The sequence below is a fragment of the Elaeis guineensis genome, chromosome 7, assembly GCF_000442705.2.
Source record: "Elaeis guineensis isolate ETL-2024a chromosome 7, EG11, whole genome shotgun sequence".
Lineage (NCBI taxonomy): Eukaryota > Viridiplantae > Streptophyta > Magnoliopsida > Arecales > Arecaceae > Elaeis > Elaeis guineensis.
Window position 1 is genome coordinate 8080200 of NC_025999.2, and position 25637 is coordinate 8105836.

The 25637-nt window shown below is 39.6% G+C and overlaps 1 protein-coding gene across 1 annotated transcript; it reads right to left on the reverse strand.

Annotated features, from left to right (window-relative positions):
• Window positions 1–2723: 2723 nt before the first annotated feature.
• On the reverse strand, window positions 2724–19325 carry LOC105049052 (biotin--protein ligase 2). Its single transcript, XM_010928587.4, has 9 exons — window positions 18802–19325; window positions 18667–18728; window positions 18415–18563; window positions 18136–18256; window positions 17470–17625; window positions 16563–16608; window positions 7210–7279; window positions 7067–7143; window positions 2724–3492 (listed from the first exon to the last, which is right to left on the reverse strand). Exons 1-9 carry the CDS (start codon window positions 19308–19310, stop codon window positions 3450–3452), a joined length of 1233 nt encoding a protein of 410 aa, XP_010926889.2. The 5' UTR covers window positions 19311–19325; the 3' UTR covers window positions 2724–3449.
• Window positions 19326–25637: the final 6312 nt, after the last annotated feature.

Here is a 25637-nt window from a genome sequence, read left to right on the forward strand (position 1 = left end):
ATGAAGAAATTTCTTTTAATAGTCATGATCTGATTCTAATGAAAAATCCTGATCCATGATTGTTAGACAGCGTACTGGCACCCACCTTAATCAGACCATGAATCTTTAGATTTGATTATCCATGATTTCTATCTAGCCATGATTTGATTTGATCATGTTAATTTCACCAATTGAGATATTGGACCAATCGTAATGTTGGATTGTGTCATCTGATCAATTCGAATTATACCTCATTGATTTCTCTCTCCTTTAATTATCTCTCTCTACTTGATTTTATGAAATCGAAGAAAAAAATCTCGGTCCTATCACTTCGAATCCGATTTGATCTGATAGTCAAAACTTTGGATCGTTTAGGTCCTAATTAGATTTTGATTAGATAAAATTAGATGATCGGACCCAATCTAAATTGTTGAAATATGGTGTTCGTATTCTTTCTAATTATTGAAATTGATTATGTATAGGATTGTGGATGTTTGATCATGGGATATCACGATATGATCTACGAACAGAATTTTTGAAAGAAAATTTATAGAATTATATGGATTTATTGGAATGCGTTCGAGGTAAGTAATGTTTCACTTTTTCTAGATTTATCGATAAATTATAATGTATTTTTCTGACATGATTTGTGAAAGGATGCATGAATTGGATGAATGGTATTTTGCTATGAAAATATCTTATTTGAAATGTTATGATGAAGCATGATTGAACATATTGATTCCATGATGCATTATATTGATTGATTTCGATACTACATGATTATATGTTTTATTATCGAAATTAGAATATGAAATATGATTTATGAAGAATTATGATATAAGAAACATTATGAATTGACAACCTGAATATGTAAAGGACCCTGCCAATGGAGGCATATACATTGGCAATTGATTGTCCTGAGGGTTTATGTCGCCAGCGAGACTAGCGACATGTCGCCAGAGAGACCAGCGAAAAACCGCCAGCGAGACCAGCGGTTCCAAAGGACATGGCTGCCAGATGATTCGCAGCCTACCGCAAGCAGATACGCGGTATTATGATCCTGCCACAGAGAAAATGTGGTCATAGCGCTCATGGTTGATGAAAAGAATTGAAGAATAAAAGAAATTGAAATCTCGAAAGAAACTTGAATTTTCGAAAAAGAAATGAATTTGGTATGAATTATATTGCATAATTGAAATTGATTTCGAATTGATGAACTCTATATACTTATTTTCTATAAATGATTATTTACTTATATGCCTGATGAAATCTATTGAGAAGTGATCATTGCTTACTGGGCTGTCTAGTTCATTACCTCTTATTTTACTGTTTTTACAGATGTTGAGGAATTAAGATGATACAAGATATGAATAGAAGAGTGATCAGAAGCAGAATCTCTATACTTTTATTTTCGATTGAAAGTCTTATTGAATTTGATGTAAGGACTATGAATCATTGTTGAATTTATTGAGACATTAAAGAAAAAAATTTAGATCATTATGTTTTAGATTTAAATTATTGAATAATTATTCCGCTGTTGTTTTAGGATAGCATGATAAGATGTCTTGCATGCTTATGGGAAGAATTTTTATGAGTATGCGGCGGTTGTCATGACCCTCGATTCACAATCTCGGATCGGGGGCGTGACAACTGGCAGGTGACATCGAGGACTTGTTGGTGTGGAATAATCAAATACTTCAAAATTGAAAACGATCTCTCATGTTTTGTTTCTCTGCTAACAAGTCCTCCATTTCATAAATGATTTTTGTTTCTCTAAAGTTTTTTTGTTACGACACTTCAATGCTTGCCGCAGTGCAGCAAGTTTTGAAATGGTGAACGTGAGCTACCCCCCTAAGTTCTGTTTTATTGTGGTTCATGGGAAACTTATGAGAAAAATATATGCATTTAGATCATAGTCTTCCGAATACTACATACAACCAACTGGTGCAGTCGACGAAGGGGAGTTGTTTTGGCTGCCATCAAAACATGCTGAAAGATGTGATTTTGGACAAATGATTGAAGAATTATAACTAAAGAAGAGGAGTGTTCTCCTCAACCCTCCCAAACAAGATAGGCTCAACTTTTGCCAACTCCAAAACCAACTTGCTTGGTACGGAGAATAAAAAAGAAAAGAAAACGAGGATTGGGGAGCTTGTTTTTGGGCCCGGCCATATATTCTCTACATTTTCAGATTCTTGTTCGGTTTTATTTTGGTTTTCGCTTTCGGAGTTGGTGCCCAAGTTCAAAAATGATGTCAAATAGGCTACACGTCCCTTGAGCATGACAGTAACGCTTATATATTTAAACATCAAAAGAAAAAAAAAATCTTTAGCCGATGTGTGATTTTTCTAGAGCACTACAGAAGGTTCTCATGAGGGACTCTGGATACCTCAGTTGCTAGAAAAATCTACTTAGGATCTATTTGGATATTCCTATAAAACTGAGCTGAAAGTCCCATAAAATTAGATTGAGTCGTCCATTTAAACAATATCCTATATCAACTAAACATCATCCAGCAAAAATCCTATGGAAGAAAATATAAGCTAGATAGGTTTGGACGGGCTAAGGTTTAGGCTTAGAAAATGCAAGCTAAATTGACCGACAAGACTAATTTCTATAGAATTTTTAGTCCAATCACATGAGAATATCTAAATAGCCCTTAATAGAATTTAGAAACCATAACCTTACTTATCATGTCTTTTTTTCACTGTAATAAAATACAAATCTTACTATGAACGCCACACTTATAGCCAAACACTTCGATTATTTTATTAATATGGGCACTGCTACCACTTATTAACAATAAAAGATCCGATGATCCATGCATCCCAGCGTTTTGACAGATATGCTGAGCGAAAAATGCTCTATCTTGTTCTCTCTCTCTGTGTGACTATACAAATAACAGCTCTTTAAGTGTCAGGCTGCATCAAACCAAAACTGGTGCAATACATTTACAGACCACATGTTCTCTACTTTGAATATGACCATATAATCTTACTGAAGTGTCACCAGACAAACTTGACACTGCTGAAGGCAGGCTTCCAGTTTTGCTAAATAATTGCAAGAAGTGTTCTCCTTGTACGAATATTAATATAATCGTAATCCTGCTGCATCAACTAAGAGCCACACCAATCTGATAAGCAATACCTTGCACAATCCACGGGAAAGACCAAAATAGCCATTCAGTAATTCTTGGGTTTCTTTTAGTTGGAGCATAATGTTCGTAATTCTTAGATTCTCAAGAAATCACCCTTGAAATGTAGTTCTTTATCTCTCTACCCACAAAATTAAAATCATAATGCCACAGAATGAGTGAATTCCGCCTCTTTTGCTGAATTATAACAAAGGTGATCACAAGAACCTTATCATCGACTTTGGTGTTTGCGCCAATGAAGAACTGAGAAAAAAAGCCATGGCTGATGCTGCCTCTTTGGCACTACGACTTTCATTTGACTTTCTTCATTTTATTTTCACCCCAACTTTCGCCTGACTAGTCCTTTGAAGAAGTCAAAGCTGCAAAAGCATGCGATCGGTGCATTAGTTAAAAAGAGAATAGACTCAGTTCCAAAGCATTGGGAAAAAACTGCCTGAACCACCACACTATATAGGTATAACTAAGTTACATTGAGGGGAACAAAAAGAAAAACAAAGCCACCAAATAAAGCTTATAAGGCAACCATATTATGAATAAAGGTAAAAGTCCCCCGATGACAAAGAAATCTTAGAATTAAGAGTAATCAATCTTATAATTATAACACTACATGCCAATGAGAGGTCTTTAGAAAGTTATGGGCTTTTATAGCTATGAACTTTATAAAAGGGTATGGCCAACTTTATCAGGGGCTTAGAATTAAGAGTAATCAATCTTATAATTATAACATTACATGCCAATAGAGGTCTTTAGAAATTTGTGGGCTTTTATAGCTATGAACTTTATAAAAGGGTATGGCCAACTTTATCAGGGGCTATGACCACCCAGCTTCTCCTACTTCAGCAGTTTAGAAGAAGTGATTGCCATGCAAAGTTGTAAAAACTGTTCATATAGATCAAGGCCCCAAATCTACTTGCCAAATAATGCAAACAAATCTCCTCCTCATCAAGCACAAGCATACTGCAACCAAAGTTTAAAAATTTAAGAACTCTGTCGTCTGAAGTTCAGTCTACCATAGTTTCGAACATCCCTTGACATGCTAGATTACAAGGACATCACTGAATCAGACTATTAAACTTCATTAATCGAATACCTTGTGATACCATGTTGTTCATCAAGTGTTATACAATGTAAACACCACAGACCTTTCCTCTTAACATCGAGCATGTGTGTTCATGCCTCACATTAAAAAAGCTATTTGAAGCCTATAATTATTTAGAAGTGAGAGAAACATCTCCCTTGTTGAGGATGTGATCTTATTTTCAAAAAACTTTAGACAGCTTCAGGATGAATAAGCCACAACAAATCACACGTAGATCCCAATTGCTCTTCTAACATTTCTCAAAAGATGTCCATCTCTAAATTACTAGACATTTCATTTTCCAACATATATAATCTAGATACTACCAATGCACGACACTTTTTAAAAGAATATAGTACCAATTCACCAACCTTTTTATCATGTCTTCTCCTTTGGTAATAAAAATCGCAAACCTAAGAGGATTTTTCTATCTACAACCTAAAGCATTAGCTCTAACTAAATCTCTTAGCTTGGGCATGTTCAGATAGAACGAGATCTGCCTAAATCCCACAAGGTTTTTATCTAGTAGGATTTAAAATCTACATGGATAGGATGGATTGTTTGGCTTCAAGTAATCTGTCCAGTCTAGTTGAAGAGATCTGACAAAATTTTTTTTAAAAAGTGCTCCAAACAACCCATTTTTATTTGTCTTTTCTTTGTCAGGCGTTGCTTCAAGGTGTTTCCTTCACCACCAATGCACCAACTCCTACCTCAACTACCAAACAACTGCCACATGACTGCCACTTGGCTCCCTTCTCCGTCTCCCCCTCACTCTCTTGGCCACTTCCCATCTCCCTCTTTCCAATATTACTCTCCCACCTTGGCCACCTCTATTGTAACTCCATCTGTTGTCTCAATGAAGGCCCAAGATTTCTTGTTGACTTGTTAAGCTATTTTTCATTCATGGCTACAATAATAGGTTATAAATAATATTGTCATTATTATCAACATTCAATTATTAATGGGTCCTAGATGGACTATGGGGCTTTTAATCATTTCACGACATTTGGAGATTTGAGGGACTAATTATTTCGATCATCTGATTTTCTTATCTTTTATCCAATGAAATTTTTGGCGGCTTTCAACTACCTCCTCGGTAGATGACATTAGTCAGAAGACCTTCAATGATTCCAACAGCATGCTATCACAAGTTATGATTCTTTTTTTTAAAAAAAAAAGAAAAATCAAACTTGATTGCATCAACACTCCAAAGTTTACCTTAAACATAACGGCACATTTACATTTTAGTGTTCTCTGCATCGGTTCTTCGTCAGCAGATCTATGACTTCTCCAGGTGGCATTTTTTTTTTGGGGATTTCCATTTGTTTTATCTGTTGCACATATGACTCTCTCTGGAGGGTCATATAGAACTTTATTTTGGGTGGGAATAGTTATAAGCACTCTCCACTTTTGTTTGTGCTGTGGATTGTTATTTTGGTTTGGGGCTTGTTGGTTTGTCCTTTCAATCCCACTTGGTCAAGGGAGAATAGGTCCTTCTGATTCAGCCTTCTTATCTGAAAAGGAAAAGAAAAAAAAAATACATGTTTTTATCCTACCTCTATCCAGATATATTATAGGATCAAGAACTTGTAAGATTGTTGTCCTTAGGATTTTGGATTCAATCCCATTTGGTAAACATTTATGTTCCCTAGCATTCTTAACCTATTGGATAAAACTCCTTATCACAAACAGATCCTCAATAGGAACAATTCTCCAGTTATGGAGATTCCTTTGCTGGTCAAGACTTCGGCAAGCCAGTCCAAAGGTTAATTTACTTCCTTGTAAGTGTGTGTCTCATTGCAAGACTAGAAGGAAAAGTTTAAGACCGGATGTGTAGCTACTGGGTGACATTCAATATTGTCTGCTATAGCATCATTCCACGAGATTGCTGTAAACCTCAAGGAAGATTTGCATTGCCTGGGTCTTGGCCATCCAGCACCCTTCTCAAGCTGCTCAGAGCTCTCCTTGGGGGATCGTGGAGAACTTCATGTAGATCGAGGTTGTTGCAAAATTGAGCACCTTTTCAAAGAAAATGAGAGGCCAGCACCTACTCTGTATTAAGTTTGACTAAAACAGCCATTGAAGTAAATCCTAAGGGCATCGAGAAGTCAAAGCCCTTTACCTTCATACTATGGTTCTTAACAAAAAATCATCCATAGATTGTACATGGTAGCTCAGTAATACATTTGGTTACTTTTGGAACACATGTTACTTCTCATTTGACTTATATTAGTGGAAAACAGTTTGTTTCATATCTAATTATGTATGTAAAATTTGGAATGCTTCCTCTTAGAGAAACTAAAGGTTGCATGGTTGTTATACATTGCTAAAATACAGCATTATGCCCACCTCTGCCAGGGAAAAGAACATCACAAGAAATCAAACTCGGCCTCCTTTTCAGCAATGAAAAATGGACAACAACTAAACCTAGAAAGGAATGACATGCAAGATTGAGAAAGCAAGCGATTTTGATAATGGAGGTCTACCTCCATTTTGCCCTCAGCCCTTAAATAAGGAACCAGAGTCCGACCTTCTCTACACATGATATTCATGGTAAGTGGTACTTAAATTCCCTTGTTCAGTAGGTGATTAAATAGGGTTGTTTTATCAATCACAGTTTTCATCCTACAAGATCGTCTTCAAGCCATCACATGCAATGGCTTATACAGCCGTACTTCTGGCCATGATGCATAAACAGCTCACCAATCAGTAAATGATAGCAATACAAACACAAGCAAACCTAAGAAAAATCCCACTAACAGATGCCACATGACTTCTCCATAGGCGATCATCATATGGTATAGTTATTTTTTATTGGTTAGACAGAAAAGAGAAAGATATAGGGACCAACTTACCTATTACCATCAGGATGTAGTTCATAGCTTTTCTTGTCCTCATCGGTTGCCAATAAATATCCAGATGATGTCAATCCCTGTATGATGGAAGGAATATCACATGGATTGTAATTTTTCAGAGAAATTTTACATTTTTACATTACCTGAACTATAACTGCGGTCTCTTCCACAGATTGTCCCTCATGTTTTTCCTCTATGATAACTTTCTGGCCACTGTATAAACAAATAGGATCTTATTATAATGCTAGTACTAGAATTAATACTGCTTTGTAGGATTAGTTCAGTTTAGGTGCCTGAATAACATATCAATATAATTACAATGATCATCATGCACTATGAACTAATTGATATAATTGCACACAACAAGTAAGAACCAATCTTTACACCATAACTAATCAATATAGCTCCATGTGGCGATACCTCTGAACCATTTTTTGTTGGATTTTCCCCAGTTCCTGAGTTAGCATAGTTCTCTAAAGGAGTTCTAGTGGAAGCAGGAACAACACAACCCAAGTCAGACTTGAAGAAGAATGTCCAAAAAAAAGTAACATCTTGGTTCCAAAAAATTCTACATAACATAGGTCGTCTCTATTGCTTTCTTTTAATTATTAGGTCCCTTAGTGTCTATACTCGGTCAAAGTTGAGTCCATTATGCTCGAGTTCCAAGTAGCAAGGGAACTAAAGCTTTGGTCACATAGGACAAAATAGTTTGAGTCTTAGATTGAAGAGGACAACAAAACCCATGTCATAAAAGGAAGTCCACGTTGTACACAGGACACATTCTATTCTGTTTGAATAAAGTATTATTCTTTTTAAGTTGTGTTTCTTGTGAATTCAAGAGCTCTTGGATCTATAAGCTACAAGAAGATCAAATTGTTTGTGTCAGCTTGTGTATCAGGTGGAGTGACAGTGCTCTCTTTGCACACTTCTGAAGAAGATAGTGATGTTCTTGCTCTCCATGCTTGTGTTGCATTACATTGTGGCAGAAAAGAATTTTCCTTAGCATGATGGCATCAAACAACGACAACAAAATGTCTCCACAAGCAACAAAATTGGTAATCTCTAAGAGAATTGGTGCCCCAGAAGAGCTCAAACTTTTGCAGTATTAGGAGGGAAAATATTTAGCAGCAAACGTCAAAATTCACCAAAAATAGCACAGATAGAATTTTGGCATGAAACCTCTTCCAGCCCATCCTCATTGAGAGGCTTTCCAACACCACTTGGATTGTTTCAATCGGATGTCAGATGACAAGGTTACAGCCAGAGCCCTGAACCTGTATCAATGCAGTCACATGTTGTGCACTGATGGCCAAAATCCACTGTCAAGTATATTGATGGTGACAAGGCTAGTATTGGTACATATTCAATGGAAAAAACCCAGCTGTTATTAGCAAGGTTTCAGGAACCGGTACTCAGGCCCGTATTGGTTCCTACTCGATACGGTACGGTACCATGTGTCGGTACGCCATAGCGTACCAGTTCGTTACCGGTATGCCACAATTTTTTTTATTTTTTCACTTGAATTTGATTTCAAAATTTTTTTATTAATTTTTAAGTTACTTTATATCCAAATTAATATTTATTTATGTTATATAATAATTATACTATCTAAAAAAAATAAAAAAAATCTAAAAGTCTAAAACAATGCATTAAAAATATCTAAAGTGTAAATTACAAAGAATAATATGCTAATCTCAAAATCTCTACTGATCTAATATCTCGTCGAGTGTCTGTGCCGTTCGTAGATATCTGGATCATCTGCATACTCCGTAGGAACATCAGTCCATCCCTCTAACCAAGTAACACTGTAATCCTGAATATTCATCCCATAAGGTATCCTCTGTGGATTGTAAGACATCTCAGATCTCTCGCTCAAACTTTGACTCTGAGAGGTATTATCGGGATGATGGTATGATTGTGGAGGGGCCCATCCAAATATGCTAATAGCAAAATCTAATCCATAAAGTGCTCCGAACTACATAGGATAGTAGCCATTGGAAGCCAATGTCTCGGATACACCATATCCATATGTATCATAAGCTGTCTGTGGGTGATAGGATCCATAATACGAGGATGATCCAGATATATCTATAGATCCTACTCCACGTACAAGATCATCTGCAGCTGTATCATGTGTTGAACGATCTCTGAAAGACCGTTGCCTATATGAAATTGTCTCCTCATGGGGTCCATCAGCGCGTGCACCGTGATCCCTATCATGTGTGGTATATGTAAATTGAAACTCATCGGTGAATCGAATACCACTCTGCAGCTGCATCTCATGAATAATGATCTCGTATCCTCCAGTCCCTCCCTGATCATCAGATCCATGACTGTTATCATCACTCTCACTATCGTTGGTCTCCGAATTTGAGTCAACTGACCCTTGCACTTTCGAGGATGCTGCAACTGGCTTTCCTTTTTTTTTTTCCTTTTCAAGCTCCCTCGGTGCCCCTTTGTGACTGACTTTGCTGTATCTAGGAGGATGGATGTCTTCTTGCTTGAGATGACCGGCCTCGTCTCAATATTTCTCACTTAAAAATCTGGATGAATGTCTTAGATATGGAGTCACATGATGAATGACTCCTTTGTAATCCCTCCGGCTGTGGCTGATCAGCTGGAACCCTATGTGAAATATTTGTATTTGCCCACTATCCCGAATCCACCCTATTTTCTCTAGCTACCGCATTGACTAATCATAGAGGGGATCCCGGCTCATCAATTCTTGGCTCCTGCTGCTGGCCTGTAAGCCATCCAATCATCGAATCCTCATCATCAATGGCATAATCATTTATCGTCGAATTCGTATACTTTAACTGTACTTCATCCTGGATATATTTTAGTCTCAATCTTAAATTATAGTACACATAAACAAGATCGTTGAGACACTTTTGTATCAGACGGTTTCTGTTTGTTGTGGATAAGGATGAAAATCGATTAATTGCGCTCACACCCACTAGAAGAGACTGTCTGAGAAAGAATGCAGATGGTCACACTTTTCAAATTTTATGCAGACTATCCAAAATGAATCCATCATTCAGCTGTCAAAATATTAAACAAAATTACATATCAAATTTTATAATATTAGTAAGCATGTAATGTCAAGAAAATCTTCACTGTTAATATGTAATTTATCTGAATTCATCTTTTTTTTGCTTACAACAGCCGATGAAACTCCAAAGCTGTCTGTCTCCTTTCTAAACTATTTCGTTTATGAAAAATATATTTATTTTATTAATAAATATATTATTAAATTAAATACTTGCACCTCAATTGACCTAACATACCTCTTGCAGATACATAGATGCGATTTCGAGATCGGATACCATCTTATATATCACATTATGAAGAGCAGTGAGGCTCATTATCAATATCTATTTCGGATATGCTGTACTGAAATCTCGAATTCAAATAGTAAGCTGAAAATAAATTTCACAAATGATTAAGTAAACTTACACTAATACAAAAAAAAAAAATTTCAAATGATTCTAGAATTCATGCTTACCGGCTAGATGTAAATTTCTGCTCATCTGATAGTCCCAACGGCGCTCAATGATGTTGATGTATTCATAGGCATATTTAGAATCTATCTCACTAATTGTTTTTTATCCTCTCCATCGTGTATACAAGAAGCCTATTTGAGGATATCTCTCGCTGTCCACGACGCAAAGCACCTCGTATAATGGCTTGACAACCTTCACTATCTTATTAGTCCGTTGCCAAAATGACTGACTAGTCATCAAGTTCTCCACATGACTTCTCTCAGTGCTGGCCCTCGCATATCTACTCTCCTATCATTCACATTACAAACATTTGACGCAAGACTGCTTTCTTCTACAGAAGACTATCAAATGCTATATAGTTTGTAGCAAACCGTATAACATCCGATCTCAAGATCTTCCCCCATTATATTTTCGCATCAATGATAGTACCCATGTATGATTGTAAATAAATTTAGTAATAGACTCGATTGTATCCACTACCTACTGCACTCTACAAAGCTTCTCAATATCCATCAACATAAGGTTAATACAATGTGCAGCACATGGTGTCCGGTATATATATGATCGCCGCTCCATCCGCAACTCGCTGATGGCCTTATATTATGGTCCATTATTTATGATGACCTGCACGACATTCTGCTCTCCAACTAATCATTCTCCTCCTCCATCAGTCCAAGGATGTATGCGACATCGTGCATCCTATTTGAAGCATCAATTGATTTTTTAAAAAATATTTTTTCATCACAATATGTCAAAAAATTTATGATACTTTATCTAGTAGGATCAATTCAACCATCACACATCACCATCAGTCTGTATATGAGCCATTTATTCTTGTAAGAAGAAATCCATTTTCCAAATCTTCTTTATTACTGTCAAGAAGCTGATCATAAATATTTCTGGGTGTTGGAGGATCTACACCGAGACCGGCAGTCTATATGGTTGAAATGACAGATCGATAGTAAGTATTGCTTGCTGTATTCACTGGAATGTGGTTAAAATAAAATCATGATCCAATAGCTCGCCACATATCCTTCCTCTTATCCTTTTTCAACAGTGTCCATCCTCTACTGTTTTAAATTCTTGCTAGAAAAAAATGTGGATCCAAATCATGAATGATGGCTCCTACTGAAATATCTTTGTCGGACCTCCTCCTACTGTCAAAAGCCTCCAGCATCAATGAAATACTATGCTTGCCTCTACTGACTAGCTCCCTGACAGAGGTGATCCTCCTGAACTCAAACTCTCTTCTAGCAGTCACAGAGCCGAACCTCGATTCATAGAATGTTGATCCAAATCGTTCTCTATATCTGACCATCTTCTTCAGCCTGTACTGATCATCCAGACTTGCGGCCGTCTCAATTTGTGCCTCCTCGTCATATGGAGCAGAGGCCTCCTTTGACTCTCTGAAATGATAGAAAGATGGCTCTCCAGCTTGACGATCCACATCTGTCCTCTTCTGCTTTGTCCTCTCCTTTACTGCTTTAGAATCAGCGAAGTATTTCTTCATAAGTTGTCAAACCTCCTGTAGGCATTTCCGACACATGATCATATCCCGATAACCGCCAGCCAAATGCATCTTCAATCTAGTCACCTTTCTTTCTTTGAACTCTGTGCTACACTATTTGCATCTCCAATGGTACTAAGCTAAGAGAATTTCACCATGCTCCCAGCTAATATCACGCTTTGGCTCCTTCTTGCTTATTTCTACAAGTTTAATAAAATACGACAGTTTAATAATTATAAAAAAATATTATAATAATTTTTAAATTTAATTTTTTTTAAAAAATTATTAAAAAATATATATTTTAAAAAAATAATTAACAAAAATTACTGATTTTAGTGTCATTATGTAGATTGTCTAATAATCTACAACATATAATAAAATCATACCAAAATTATAAATTTTGGTATGATTTTTCTTTTTTTCTACTTTTTAGCATTTTTTTGTCAAAAAAAGATGAAAAATAAAATATTTAGTGACAAAATGAAAGATTACCTTACTTTCGATCGAAATTTGTTGGTTCGTCAAAGAAGTTCTGAAATTTTTTCTGAATTTTTTTTGTTTTTCTGGGCTTCATTCGCACTTGTCGTCGAAGCCTGAGAGAACCAAAGACTCGACTTGCTCTCGGCTCTCAAACTGAGGGATTGAGGCTACTGGTAGCCCAACCCCACCACAAACACAGCCCCCCCTGGCCACCCATGTGCCCACCCGCCACTTCTCCCCATGTGCCCACCCCCCACATGTCGTATAGCTTGGTTCGCTCGTGAACCAAGCTAAACTGAGCAATACCGCTTGGTTTCGAGCTGTTCGAGCGTGAACTGTACCCAACCACTCGGTTCAGTGCAGTTCGCATGGTTTTCCAAAAAAAGGGGCCAAGCCGAACCGGTTCCTTGCCAGCTCGGTTCGGTACGGATCGTACCGACCTGTTCGGACTGGTACAAAATACTATGGTTATTAGATTCTCAAATCCTACTTGACTTAAGGATCATTGGATGGCAATTAGCATGCCGTTCACACCCTAGGACCGTAGTCAAGCAACTGTCGGTTGATTTTTAGCATTCAGCTCACTCTTAAGGTAGACATTTTGTTTCTAGAGCCTTCTTTTGCAAGTTTTTGAGTTCTAATTGACTTCTAGGAAATCTCACAAGTTTTTATCAATGTAAAAGCCTACAACACCAAATATCCCTTATATCCCCTCTTTTTGATCATAAAAATTTCAAATCCCTCCTTGTAAGTGTTCTTGATGGTGTGAATCTGTCTAGCTATACTTCCATATAATTCCATATCAATCTTCTAGCAACTCAAGACCTCTACTTTTTTGGTGCAAGCCAATGTGATATCGATGGATATGTGGGCAAGTTCAGAGAAAATCGGTGTGATTTTAGTCAGATCGAGGCAATTCATTGGCAAGACATCCAACTATTTACCCTGGTTTAGATTGCCTTCTAGTTATTCTTTACATTTTTACTCTCTAATTCTTACTTAGATTCAAAGCCTTTGGTTGAAGCCATTTTTCTAGTTATTTTTTTTTTAATTTCTTGCTTCAAAAATTATTATGAAATCTATATATATATTATTTTTTGCAATTCTAGAGAACCCAATTCCTATTTGGGTAGAAGAGGCCTTTTTCAGATCCTGCTAAGTTTGTCCTAGCAGTTTTTGCACCTCAGGTTGTCTCTCACTTGCGCGCATCCATAACTCATTCCATTCGTAACCCAATGTAGGTTAACCCCTTTTGCTTTCATGTGTGCACCTTGACCTCATGTAGCTGGGTCCCCAGTCCAACGAGTCCCAACCTATGTCAGGACTATAGCATGAAGATAGATCTCACATCTTTAATGGTCAACTAGATATTGAAGCTTTTCTCAATTAGATTTTTGAAGACAAGAGATTCTTTATTTGATGCCAAAATACATTCTTTATTTCATGCCAAAAGATATATTTTGGCATGATTTTTCCTTATTTTCTTGATTGACAAATAAGAACAGAAAAGGATAGAAAGGTGATTACCATATTATTACTTAGATTCTAGGTTGGAAGTGGTTGTTCCTGAGGCTTTAGTCCCCCTTTATTCCTCTTTTCTCTCCTTTCTCTCTCTCTTTCCTCCCCCTCCCATGTGAGAACAAGGCAAACAAGGGCATCATGTCCTCATTTTTTCACTGAACCCCTGGTACCCATTGGTACAAACTGCAGCTAGTCCCAGTCTCTGACCAGATCTATTCTGACTGAAACAAAGTGGAACCAATTGGGATGCCATGCTTAACAGATCCCTAGGTCCTAGACTTGTACCAAGACACAGTTCCTTATAAATCCAATTCAAGATGACCATGACATAATGACAAGAACCAGGTCCTAAATCCTTATAATTAAGCAACATATTAAATGGTATTAATTTGGTTTAAGTTCAGAAGGATTTCATTTCATGACCCATTTTCTAATTAGCCAAAGAATGTATCTTTATAATATAAATTTGTAATATTAATTTGTATGAATATTAGATGCTGGATGTGCGTTGCATGGAGAGAGAGAGTACAAAAAAGAGGTGGCTTTGAAATCTCACCCACCTACTAGCTTGAAGATGGATCGAGGTATCTACTATGTGATATAATGAGATTTTAGGATTCACTAAAGTTGTATGGTTACTAGCTATTGAGTCATCGACCTAAGATGCAACCACTAAAATGAATCAGTCCAGGCCACTGGGTTAAACCAGAGCTTTACTGGAAGGGCTTGGGTCTATTGTCCCGATAATTTTGCAAGCTCAAGCCCAACCTAGCATAACCTTGGGCTTAAAATTCGGAGCCTGAGAGACAAAATTTAAAGTCTTGGGGGGGATAATGCACCAAATATGAATGTATTAGGCCAGTCAGGCAGCCCACGTAACCCAACTGGGCCTGATTTGACCACAAACAAAATGAGGGGGAGAGAACTAGAGGAGAAGGTGGAGAGGCCAACTCTCAAGGACATAGTGAAGGGCCAGGGGGGAGGTCAGGGGAGGGGTGGTGGGAAAGCGGATGGAGGCATGCAAGGTTGGCTTATGTAGGGTGGGAAGAAGAGAGAGGAGAAGCGGCGGAAGCCAGCCAAAGAGAGATGAGGCCGGTAACAAAGAGGCAAAGAAGGTCGATTTGATTGAGGGGAGTAGAGAGGAGCCTAGCCAAAAGAGAAGAGAGATAAAGAGGGAGATTGCAAGCGTGAGAAGAGGGAAGAAGGAGCCAGCATTAGATAGGAGACAGTTAGAGAGAGGAGCATATCAGGTGGTACAAAGAACTAGGTGGGGCAACCTCAGCTGATAAAGAACAGGCAGGAAGACGAATGCATAGACTAGGATTTCCTTCTTTCTATTGAATCCCAATCATTTCCTTTTTATTCTTTTTCACTTTAAATTTCAAAATATAATAAAATTATAACAAATGCTATGTAAAATACATTATAGTTTTTCTAAGTCAAAAATAAAAGAAATATAAATTTATTTATCGGCCAACTCGGGGCTAAGATAGGTTAAAAGAAATATGAAGCTCGAGGCCCAATTTTTATTGGGCCTGAAAAATTAAGGCCTAGCCTGATTCATTGGGCCAAAAATCCCAATCCCTAGCCCGACAAAAATTGGGTCGAGAGTAGCTAGGTCAAGCAAGCCAAACCAGCTTTACTCAGGTCTACAACAGGTTTAGACCACTAGTTCACATGCTAGCCTAGATTGTAATTGTTTAAACAATAAATTGAATTACGACTACTTTTGAAAACACACAAGCAAGGAAGAAAGACTAGTGCGGAGAGTGGTAAACCTGCTTTTAAAAAATGTAATCATGGGCAACAGAAAGTAGGCCAAGAAAGGAGATTCACTTGACCATGAAGGAAAGATCATCGAGAATAAGAAATCTCTAAGTAAGACCTAATGGAGAATTAACAAAATCATCTAGAATGAGTTCATTAACTGAGAAATTTAACCCCCCATATAAAATCTGAAACAGAAAGGGAAGAGCTCTAGAGTTCAAAATCCAAAATAGAAAAGAAGTGTTTTGCATAACCAAATTCAAATAGAATAAACGTACCTATGTATAGATAGAAATGGAGGAGGATGTCGAGTTAGGTGCATTATTTAGAAACAGAACTTATGAAAACCAAATTTGTGCAGATAAAGAAATTTTATCAAACTCCAATTGACAAAAATATACAATTTTCAAATTGCATTGTTTCACATAAACTAAAAACAATTATGATTCACCGATAAACAACCTAGATAAAAAATGAATATTGATAATGCATCAAACAAAATAATGGTAACTTGTATCCAAATTAAAATTTTTAATGTCACAATTCGCTAATGGTATTGGTATTTCTCGCAATTTAAGCAAGTTTTAAGTATCTGAAAACAAGTTCAATGTACTATAATGCTTTTTGATAGGTTACAAGAGTTCAATCAAAACATTAATAAGAGAAGTATTGCCTGCATATATATGAATACACTAATAGTTATCGAATAGCTTCTTACCTATGAAGCCATGTCTTATAGTAAAGCTCCTCGAGAGCTTGGAAGCCTAACAAAAAAAAATGGCAAAGTTCAATAATTGCTAAATATATACTATATCAAAACCATTTTACCAATGGCAAATATACAAGAGACCAGCGGTATTACACCCAGGAATGCTCTAAATGAAGCCTCATCAGCAAAAAATGAATGAGGCATCGGTTCATCAATATTTAGATGCACGAACTAAAAATCATTAGTCTGTAGGAGAATCATGAGAAGGACCAATTATGATAATGATAAATATAACGTGGCATAGACATCATCAATAAAAAGTACATAGAATGCTAGCAAGATTCACCACCCAAATCCTTGCCCCATACAGCCTGATTCAGTACAGTATGGCAAACCTTGCATATCAATCTTCTAAACAAAGATACTAGAATGTTAAATCAATACAGTGCAGGAAGTGGCAGTTTGCTGAATTATATAGACAAAATACTAAGAAATGTCATTATTGAGGGATAAATGACAGCATTAGCTAAAGAACATGGTATGTTAAGTCAATAATCAATAAATCTATACACCTAAAGAGGTAGCAACAATCATTTATGCTCCTGTGCCCATAACCACCACAAGTAATATATGGTGCAAGCTTATTTTGGCAGCTAGAGCCTTTAAACATTAGCTGGATTAAGTAACTCTCACTCTTCAATAAATCCTTTTCTCACTCTTCAAACAAGGGAGTTAAAAAGGTGCCAGCAACAAATATCTTAGTTAAGAAATTCATACAGGTGTCAACTAAATCATATATCTCAAACAAAACAACTTGATGCAAGTGAGGTTTAAGAAATCAGGTAAACAAACATTTGCACTCACATAGTGAGATAGAGAAGGCATAGAAAAACGTGGCATTTAATCAAAAGATCACCTTGAATCAAAAAAATATCAAAAAGATTTTCAAAGTTGTTGAAAAACGCTGCAAGTATATCCTCCCTCATTAGTCGATGTGTACCAGAACTCAGTTTTTGCAGTACCATATTGAAACATGTGGTTGGCTTCTCATTATCCAAGTTCAAGCCAATACCTACAAAACAACACCATGCACCTCAGGAATCCTTTATGAAAATCACTTGTATGTGAGTCACTTCATAAAATAAAAAGTAATTCTATGAGGCCAAGCACGGTACCAAAAAGAGGTGCCTCACAACTGAGGTGTGACATGACAGAAAGGGGATTGGTACAGTTCAGGCTGTCAGCACGAACATGGCAGGTCTCTAGTGTAAGGAACCAATCCCCTTCTGACGCATAAGACTTTTTTGGTAACAAGTTCAGGCCTAAAGCATTTTTGTGGAATAAAACGCACAAACAATGGTAGCATACCAATTTACCAGTTCATGAAAAGAAACAACTAGATCAGTTAAAATTTCCGGTATTCTTGGAAGAGAATGGACATCAAATGGAAAATGATAAGCCATGATCTTCCACCTCAGTTTCCATATGTATTGTGAGACAAATTCCAGGGGGCATACATAGCTAAAAGCAAAATTAATAGGTAAGGATATATGTAGTGACAAGAAGGAAGAGACCTCCTTACCAGCACAAACATTGAATTTCTTTGATCTATAGGTTGAGGTGCAAAGGATGCCTCCAACTTTAAGCCCATCTAGATATAGATCATTAGGCCACTTTATTCTAACATCAAGTTGCGGCGATCCCTGAAACATATTGTAATTTCCAAATAAAATCATCTCAAATTCAGCTCTAAAAATGAAAATGATTCAAGAGCAATACTTAGAAAACAAGACATAAAGATTCATCAAATCGTTCCAACATCAAATATATAGAAACCCAGATATAGAAACTTCAAGATTACTTGGGCTCGGCATGACTCCTTGATCGCCTCTGTCACTGCGAGAGACACGACATACTGTAACAAAGGCAGCTTGTGTCCATCCTCCATTTGCAACGTAAACGAGAACAGAAGGCAACCCTCCGGCGACTCCCATACATTCTTTGCTCGACCTTCAGAAAGGTTCGATTGGATTTTTATCAAAGAAAATTCACCACAACAACAAGAAGAGCAGCAGCATCATCCCCAAAAGCCAAAAGATTTCGCTCACAATACCTCTTCCTTTGAACTGCACATCCGCAATGCACACCGTCCCTAGTGGGAGCTCTGAGAAATTCCTGCCAAAGAGAAACCCTATTCGAGAAAAGGTAGGCAAAATGAGAATTTGAACGACAGAAGGGATTTTCTCACTGGGAAACAAGATCGTGGGTGGAGGGAAGCCTCGGGGACCAGATGAGGAGTCTCCCGAAGCGGCTGGTGGAGAGGACGTCCATGTAGAGCTGGGAGCTGAAGGTCGGGGGAGTAACGGAATCCATCTCGGATTGCAATAAAATCTTAATCTCTTCTTGTTCTTCGCCTCCGAACTTTAGGGTTCCGCTCTTGGACTTGAGTGATTGGGCAAGGTCGTTCTCTTCAGGAGATTTTCCGGCGAGGAGGAGGAGGGTGGAGGGGCGGTGGCCGTCCATGGTGCCGCCGCTGGAGGAGGAGAGGTAGGTGGTGGAGATGGGTTTGGTGGAAGGGGAGAGGAGGGGAGGAGGAGGGATTGGAAGGTGGGACGGCGGAGAGAGGCGGAGGCGGAGGAAACGGAAGGCGACGGCGGCGGCGGCGGTGGGAAGGAGGGGAAGGGAAGAGGGCATACTTTTGGTGTTGCAGCGGTAGTTCAGTGGGGCGGCTACCCCTGGGACGTCGATGCTGGCCATGTACGTGGGTCCCGCCGAAGGCTATGCACGTGTCAGATTTGAAAGGGGTGTGGACATTGACTTAACCGCCCTTCTGTCTAGCCTGGAACGCGCATTAACTGGATAATGGTTTTTTAATTTTTCTTTTAATTAGGAGAGGGCTAATCCCCACATTTTATCCCATAGCCAACCTATCCCATGAGGGAGAATTTTGCAGTTTAGAAGCATACCGGGTTAAAAATTTTATGCCAAACCCAAACCTGCAAGTTTGAAAAGTTCATTAGACCCATCAATATTATAACTTAAGATTCAATTATATTTATTTTTTATTACACTAATTTCTATTATTTACAATAATCTCTTTTTAGCTCGTGGCATACGATTTCTTTTTTTTGAACAAAATAGAAGCTGCTTAGTATTTTGTTCAGAAAAATTTTGAATTATTTCTTAGCTTGTGTGACATCCTTCTAAAAGATTACGTTGATTTTCTTTGTATATTTCAAGATTTTATCAAATATATATAATGAGCCCGGGTCTCTTGGCACCACTTCTATTGAAACAAAACTATTTGAAGGAATTGGATTGATGGAAAATGATTTGAAGTACTTGTGCCTTATCAACACTCCTTAGGCTAGCTTCACAACTTGGTATACAATCACACCCTTTTATCAACCCTCTATCATAAAAATTCTTATATAATATGGTGGTAGAACTTTTCTAAGGTGGAGCCAAAAGTATCATGCAATAGGAATATCTTTTTCATGAACAAGTGACTGTACCTTAATCATCATCTTATACTAAATGGTGATTTAAAAATTTTTCTCCAGAAATGAACATATAAAACTTTAAAATTTTATAAATAAATGTAACATTGGTCGTTTCATTTCACCAAAATCTTTTAGGCCATAAATTTGTCACAAGTTACTGTTGTTCTCAATGGATCCTCATGTTTTAAAATGGCATATGATTTTCTCTTTATTTTTTTCAAAAAAATTAAAATTTAAGACTCTTAGAACTATATTTTTTTAAAAAAATATTAAAATAAAGGTCTCGAGATAAAAAAGAAAGAAAAAGAGAGGAAACAACAATAAGAACAAAGAAAAATATTTACACCATAGGAAAAAGCAGTCTTCTCATATTTATTTTGCATTTTTAGCAATGAATTGGGGGAAGCTAGAAATTTTCAATGTGTCATAATCCTGTCTATCATGCAGAATCAAAAAAAAAAAAAAAAAATTGTATAATAATCTAAAGCAGCTTGTCCACTAATCTATATTTAGCAATCTCTATGAATCCGATCTCCCATCCTCTTTCATGGCATGGGATTGCATAAATTACTTTTGAAACTTGGGCAGCTCAAAAGGAGAACAGGGTGCTGATTGATGGACCTTGGGCTATTATCAGCCACAGACTGGTGGAGCCTTAGAGGGGTCCTTCTGCCTGTCTTTTAGACTTTATCACGTTCGGCATCGATGGTCTCTCCACTTCTTATGAAGGATAGATTGCTATCCAGGGGCGGCTCAACATATAGGGTGGCCTAAAGTTAAAAATTAATCATCGCACCTTTCCATCTTTTTTGCCACCGCTCAGCCATTAGAAGCCCGGAACTCTCCTACCGTTGGAAGCCTGAAACTCCACCGCCACCGGAGACTCCCCTCAAGCATGGAATGTTTGCCGCCGGAGATCGGGAGACCCCCTCAAGCTAGACTACTATTGTCGGATGGGTCCACATCTTCTCCATTGACGGTAGTGTTGCCAGTGCCTCCGATGGCCTCCTCATTAGTGTCACTCTCGCCCACCTTGAGACCTCCCTCTGCAAGCTCTTCGGCAACCTCACTGTTCGAATTGCCGACTTCTTCACCCGCAGCTCCGACGGGCACCCATTCTTTTCTGCCGCCGCCGCCCTTCGCCTCCTCACCAAGAACCACTCCCAAATCCCGTGAGGCCGTGACTCCCGTCTCACCGTCTCCAGCGAGAAGATGGCCCTGATAGATATTAGGGGTGGCGGCTCCCGTCTTGCGTCTCCCAGCTCCCATCTCGTCATCTTGCGATTCCCATCTCACCGTCTCCCATCTCTGGCACCATTCATCTTCTCGTGGTTGGATGGTTGAATGCGGTGGAGATAGATGGCAGAGGGGCCTGGGGGCCTATAATAAGTAGAGGCCTAAAGCAAGCGCTTTAATGGCCTTACCCTTAAGCCGGCTCTGTGCCTATCACCAATGGCCCCATAATGATGTATTATTTGTGCATAGCTTCAAGGAGCTTATATCAAGTGAACCACATAGCATTGGGTTAAAGATAAATAAAGAAGTAATTAATAAAAAAAAAAGAAAAAGAGATCAAAATGATGTGAGAGAGAGAGAGAAAGATAGAGATAGAACATGTAAGTCATTAAAGAAAAAAATATAGATCATAATTATTTTTTTATATGATCCTTTTATCTTTTACTTCTTTAAAATTTTATACGAGATATGGATCAATTCATAAAATTAGTGGATCAATTTTGACTTTTCCTAATATATATATATATATATATATATATATATATATATATATATATATATATATATAATGTTGTGGGGTCAATTTTAATATTTTTATTAATTAATATGATTTTTGCTACTTATATATATAAGGTTTTTTTTTTTTTGTGGGTGGGTGGGTGGTTGGGTGGTCAATTGACCCCACATTTTTCTACATAGATCCACCACTGATTAGGCCGGTAGGCCCCCATAAGGAAAAACTGTTGTAGAGGATTAACAACATTATAACATTATCTCAAGAGCAAGGAATGGGGTAAGTTGTGCTTGACATTGGAAAATCCTTGAAGGATGATAGCCTGCTGGCTCCCTTCTTCTCCAAACCTATTCTTCAGGTTAATCACAAAAGTAAATATAGAAGTTTTTTGTTAGGATTTGACATCTCGAGATTCAGCCCACATTGATCCCACAGCGAGGTTCGCGACGAAAAACGAAGTCCAACGAGATCAAAATTGTCCCAAATGGAGCTCGGACAGAGAAGATACGAGTTTTTGAAATCGGTACGAGACTCGAGGCGGCAGAGGACCGCCGGCAGCTGACGGCAGGCGCAGGCGGCGGCATGCGGGACGCGCAACCCAGGAGCGTGACCCAGGCAGGCAGGCTGCCCAGCCGGGCGCACGACCCAGCCCGTGCACGGGCGCGGCCCAGGCCCCCACGCGCGGGCTCGCCCAGGCCCAGGCGCCCTGCCTGGGCCCTTTACCCTAGTCCACAGCTGGGTCTGTGAACTGCATGGGTGTTTCCCACGCATTTCACGCGGTCCACGGTATATTCTGTGGACCGATCATGATCGGAGGGCCCAGGGAGCTCCCGATCTTGATCCGACAGTTCAGAGACTTGATTTGGGTTGATTAAGGACTCTTAAACCTAATCTAATTGGATTTAAGCCCCTTAAAAGGGCCTGTGATGAACAGTGAAGAGCGGAGATTCGATTTTTGCAGAGGAAGCTGTGCGGAACCCGAGAAGAGAAGGAGAGAGAGGCATGAGGCAGCTGTGAGAGAAAGAGCAGGGCTCCTGGACAGCGGACGTCGGTCACTTCAGGGGATCAAGAGGTCTTCCAAGAGAGAGAGAGCTTTTGAGAGGGAAACTTCAGGTGAGAGAGAATTGGGTGTACAAGGGTTGAGGGTGAGGTCTCCTCTTATAAATTTTTTTTTTCATAGTGAAGTTTGCATGCCCCGTGGAGGCAAGCCCTTTTGTGGTTGTTTAACATATTTTGATTGTTTTGTTTTGTTTCTTCTTTCTTCCTGCTGCATCGCGTGGTACTGAAAAGGTCTTAGGAGGTGGTGTCTTAGCCAGACATCCACCCAACAAGTGGTATCAGAGCAAGATGGTACAAGAACGTAGATTGCAGCGGTGGTGAGCAAGACTGAAGATGGAGAAGACAGGAACAATCAAGATGGAGATCAACAAGTTCGATAGTAAGAGCAATTTCTCCTTGTGGCAGGCAAGGGTGAAGGACGTGCTCATCCAACAGGGGTTGATCGATACTCTCTTGTGCGATGAGAAACCGACCATCATGGAGGTGCGAGATTGAAAACGACTACAGATGCAGGTGGTGAGCACCATCCGCATATACCTGACGGATGAGGTGGTCATCCATATGCTGAGCGAGGCTTCTCCAACGGTGCTGTGGTCGAAGCTCGAAGAGTTGTACATGGCAAAGTCTCTCACCAACACTCTTTTTCTCTGGAGGTGGTTCTACCAACTGCAGATGACTGAGGGACAGAGCGTGCATAAGTATCTAAGCCACTTCCAGAAGATCCTCATCGATATCCTCAGCGTTGGCGAGAATGTTGAGGAGAAGACCAGGGCACTAATTTTGCTGGTATCGCTTCCCCCTTCGTACGAATCCTTGGTGACTGCTCTTCTAGTAGAGAAGAGCACCATCAAGATGGATGAGGTCACCGCAGCGATACTCTAGAACGAGGTTCTTAGGAGGGAGAACCCAGCTTCGAGCTCAGGTGGCGGTAGCTTAGCTTTGGTGGCTTCTGGAGGAGCAGGAGGTGGTAGACGGAGTGATAGGAGATCGCAATGAGGGTGGTTCAAGTCCAGGAGGGACTTGAGCAAAACCAGGTGTTACCGGTGTGAGAAGTTGGGGCATCTAGCCAGAGATTGTCCTCAACTCAAAAATCGGACGGTGGCTGCTGTAACGACGGCCGACAGTGATTCAGATGGAGATGTCCTGAAGATATCTGACGAGATATCTACTTCTTTCCAGCAGTGGATATTAGATTCTACATGCCCCTATCATATTTGTTGTAGAGAGGAGTAGTTTGACTTCCTGAAGAATAGTGAGGGTACTGTATATCTGCCGGATGGATCGAGCTGTGCGATCAGAGGCATTGGGACGGTCAGCTGGAGGACACATGACGGTGCAGTGAGGAGATTGGGGGAGGTCCGATATATATCCAATTTCAGGCAGAATCTTATCTCACTTAGCAGACTTGATTCGAGAGGCTACAGGATAGTAGCTGGTGGAGAAATCCTGAGGGTGCTACGCGGCGATAGGATTATGCTGGAGGGGAAGAAGGAGAGCAGAGGACATTATTATCTAGCGGAGAGCCCAGTGCGAGGTGGAGCTTCGGGAGCCAGGAAGAGCCCAGAGTGATGTAGAGCTTCAGGAGGTGGATCGGACACGAGACAGGAGACTCGGGAGGACGAGAGGCGACGTCACAAGGTGAGATTCCTATTGCCGCAGGATGATGCCCCGAGCAGATTTCAGGTCAGGAGGAGCACAGCATACGATGGAGATGGGATCAAGCAGTCTGGCTCCACTCCCATGTTTGCCCATCCATGATCAGCAGGCGATTGCTCCAGGGCATGGGGGCGAAGAGATCCAGAGGCTCTCGAAGTTTGGAGGAGGCCGAATATCGAGTCGAGATGGAGATTGTTAGGATTTGACACCTTGAGATTCAGCCCATATTGATCCCACAACGAGGTTCGCGATGAAAAATGGAGTCCAACGAGACCAAGATCATCCCAAACGAAGCTCGGACGGAAAAGATACGAGCTTTTAAAGTTGGCACGAGATTCGAGGCGACGGAGGACCGCCGGCGGCTGGCGGCGGGCGGTAGCGGTGCGGCCGCAGGCGGTGGGCACGGGAAGCGCGACCCAGGCGCGCGGCCCAGGCGGGCGGGCTGCCCAGTCGGGCGCACGGCCCAGCTCGTGCGCGGGCCCACCCGTGGGCGCGGGCCGACCTAGGCCCAGGCACCCTGCCTGAGCCCTTTACCCCGGTCCACGGCTGGGCCTGTGGACCGCGTGGACATTTTCCACGCGTTTCATGTGGTCCACAGTACTATTCTATGGATCGATCGTGATCGGAGGGCTCAGAGAGCTCCCGATCTTGATCCGACGGTTCAGAGACTTGATTTGGGTTGATTAAAGACTCTTAAACCTAATCTAATTGGGTTTAAGCCATTTAAAAGGGCCTGTGACGAACAGTGAAGAGCGGGGATTCGGTTTTTGCAGAGGAAATCGCGTGGAATCCGAGAAGAGAAGGAGAGAAAGGCATGAGGCCGCTGTGAGAAAAGGAGCAGGGCTCCTGGACAGCAGACGTCGGTCACTTCAGAGGTTCAGGGGATCTTCCAAGAGAGAGAGAGCTTTTGAGAGGAAAACTTCAGGTAAGAGAGAATTGGGTGTATAAGGATTGAGGGTGAGATCTCCTCTTGTAAATTTTTTTTTCATAGTGAAGTTTGCATGTTCCGTGGAGACGAACTCTTTTGTGGCTGATCTATGTATTTTGATTATTTTATTTTATTTATTTTTTTCTTTCTACTGTATTACATGGTGCTGAAAAGATCTTAGAAGATGA

Bases quoted from the DNA above. Each gene is read 5' to 3' on its own strand.
- LOC105049052 (XM_010928587.4), bottom strand. From the start codon at position 19,310: ATGGCCAGCATCGACGTCCCAGGGGTAGCCGCCCCACTGAACTACCGC. The intron at 18,564-18,666 runs GTATTGTGAGCG...ACCTTTCTGAAG, and splicing joins TGTGCAGTTCAAAGGAAGAG to GTCGAGCAAAGAATGTATGG. The intron at 18,257-18,414 runs GTAATCTTGAAG...AATATGTTTCAG, and splicing joins AGGAGTCATGCCGAGCCCAA to GGATCGCCGCAACTTGATGT.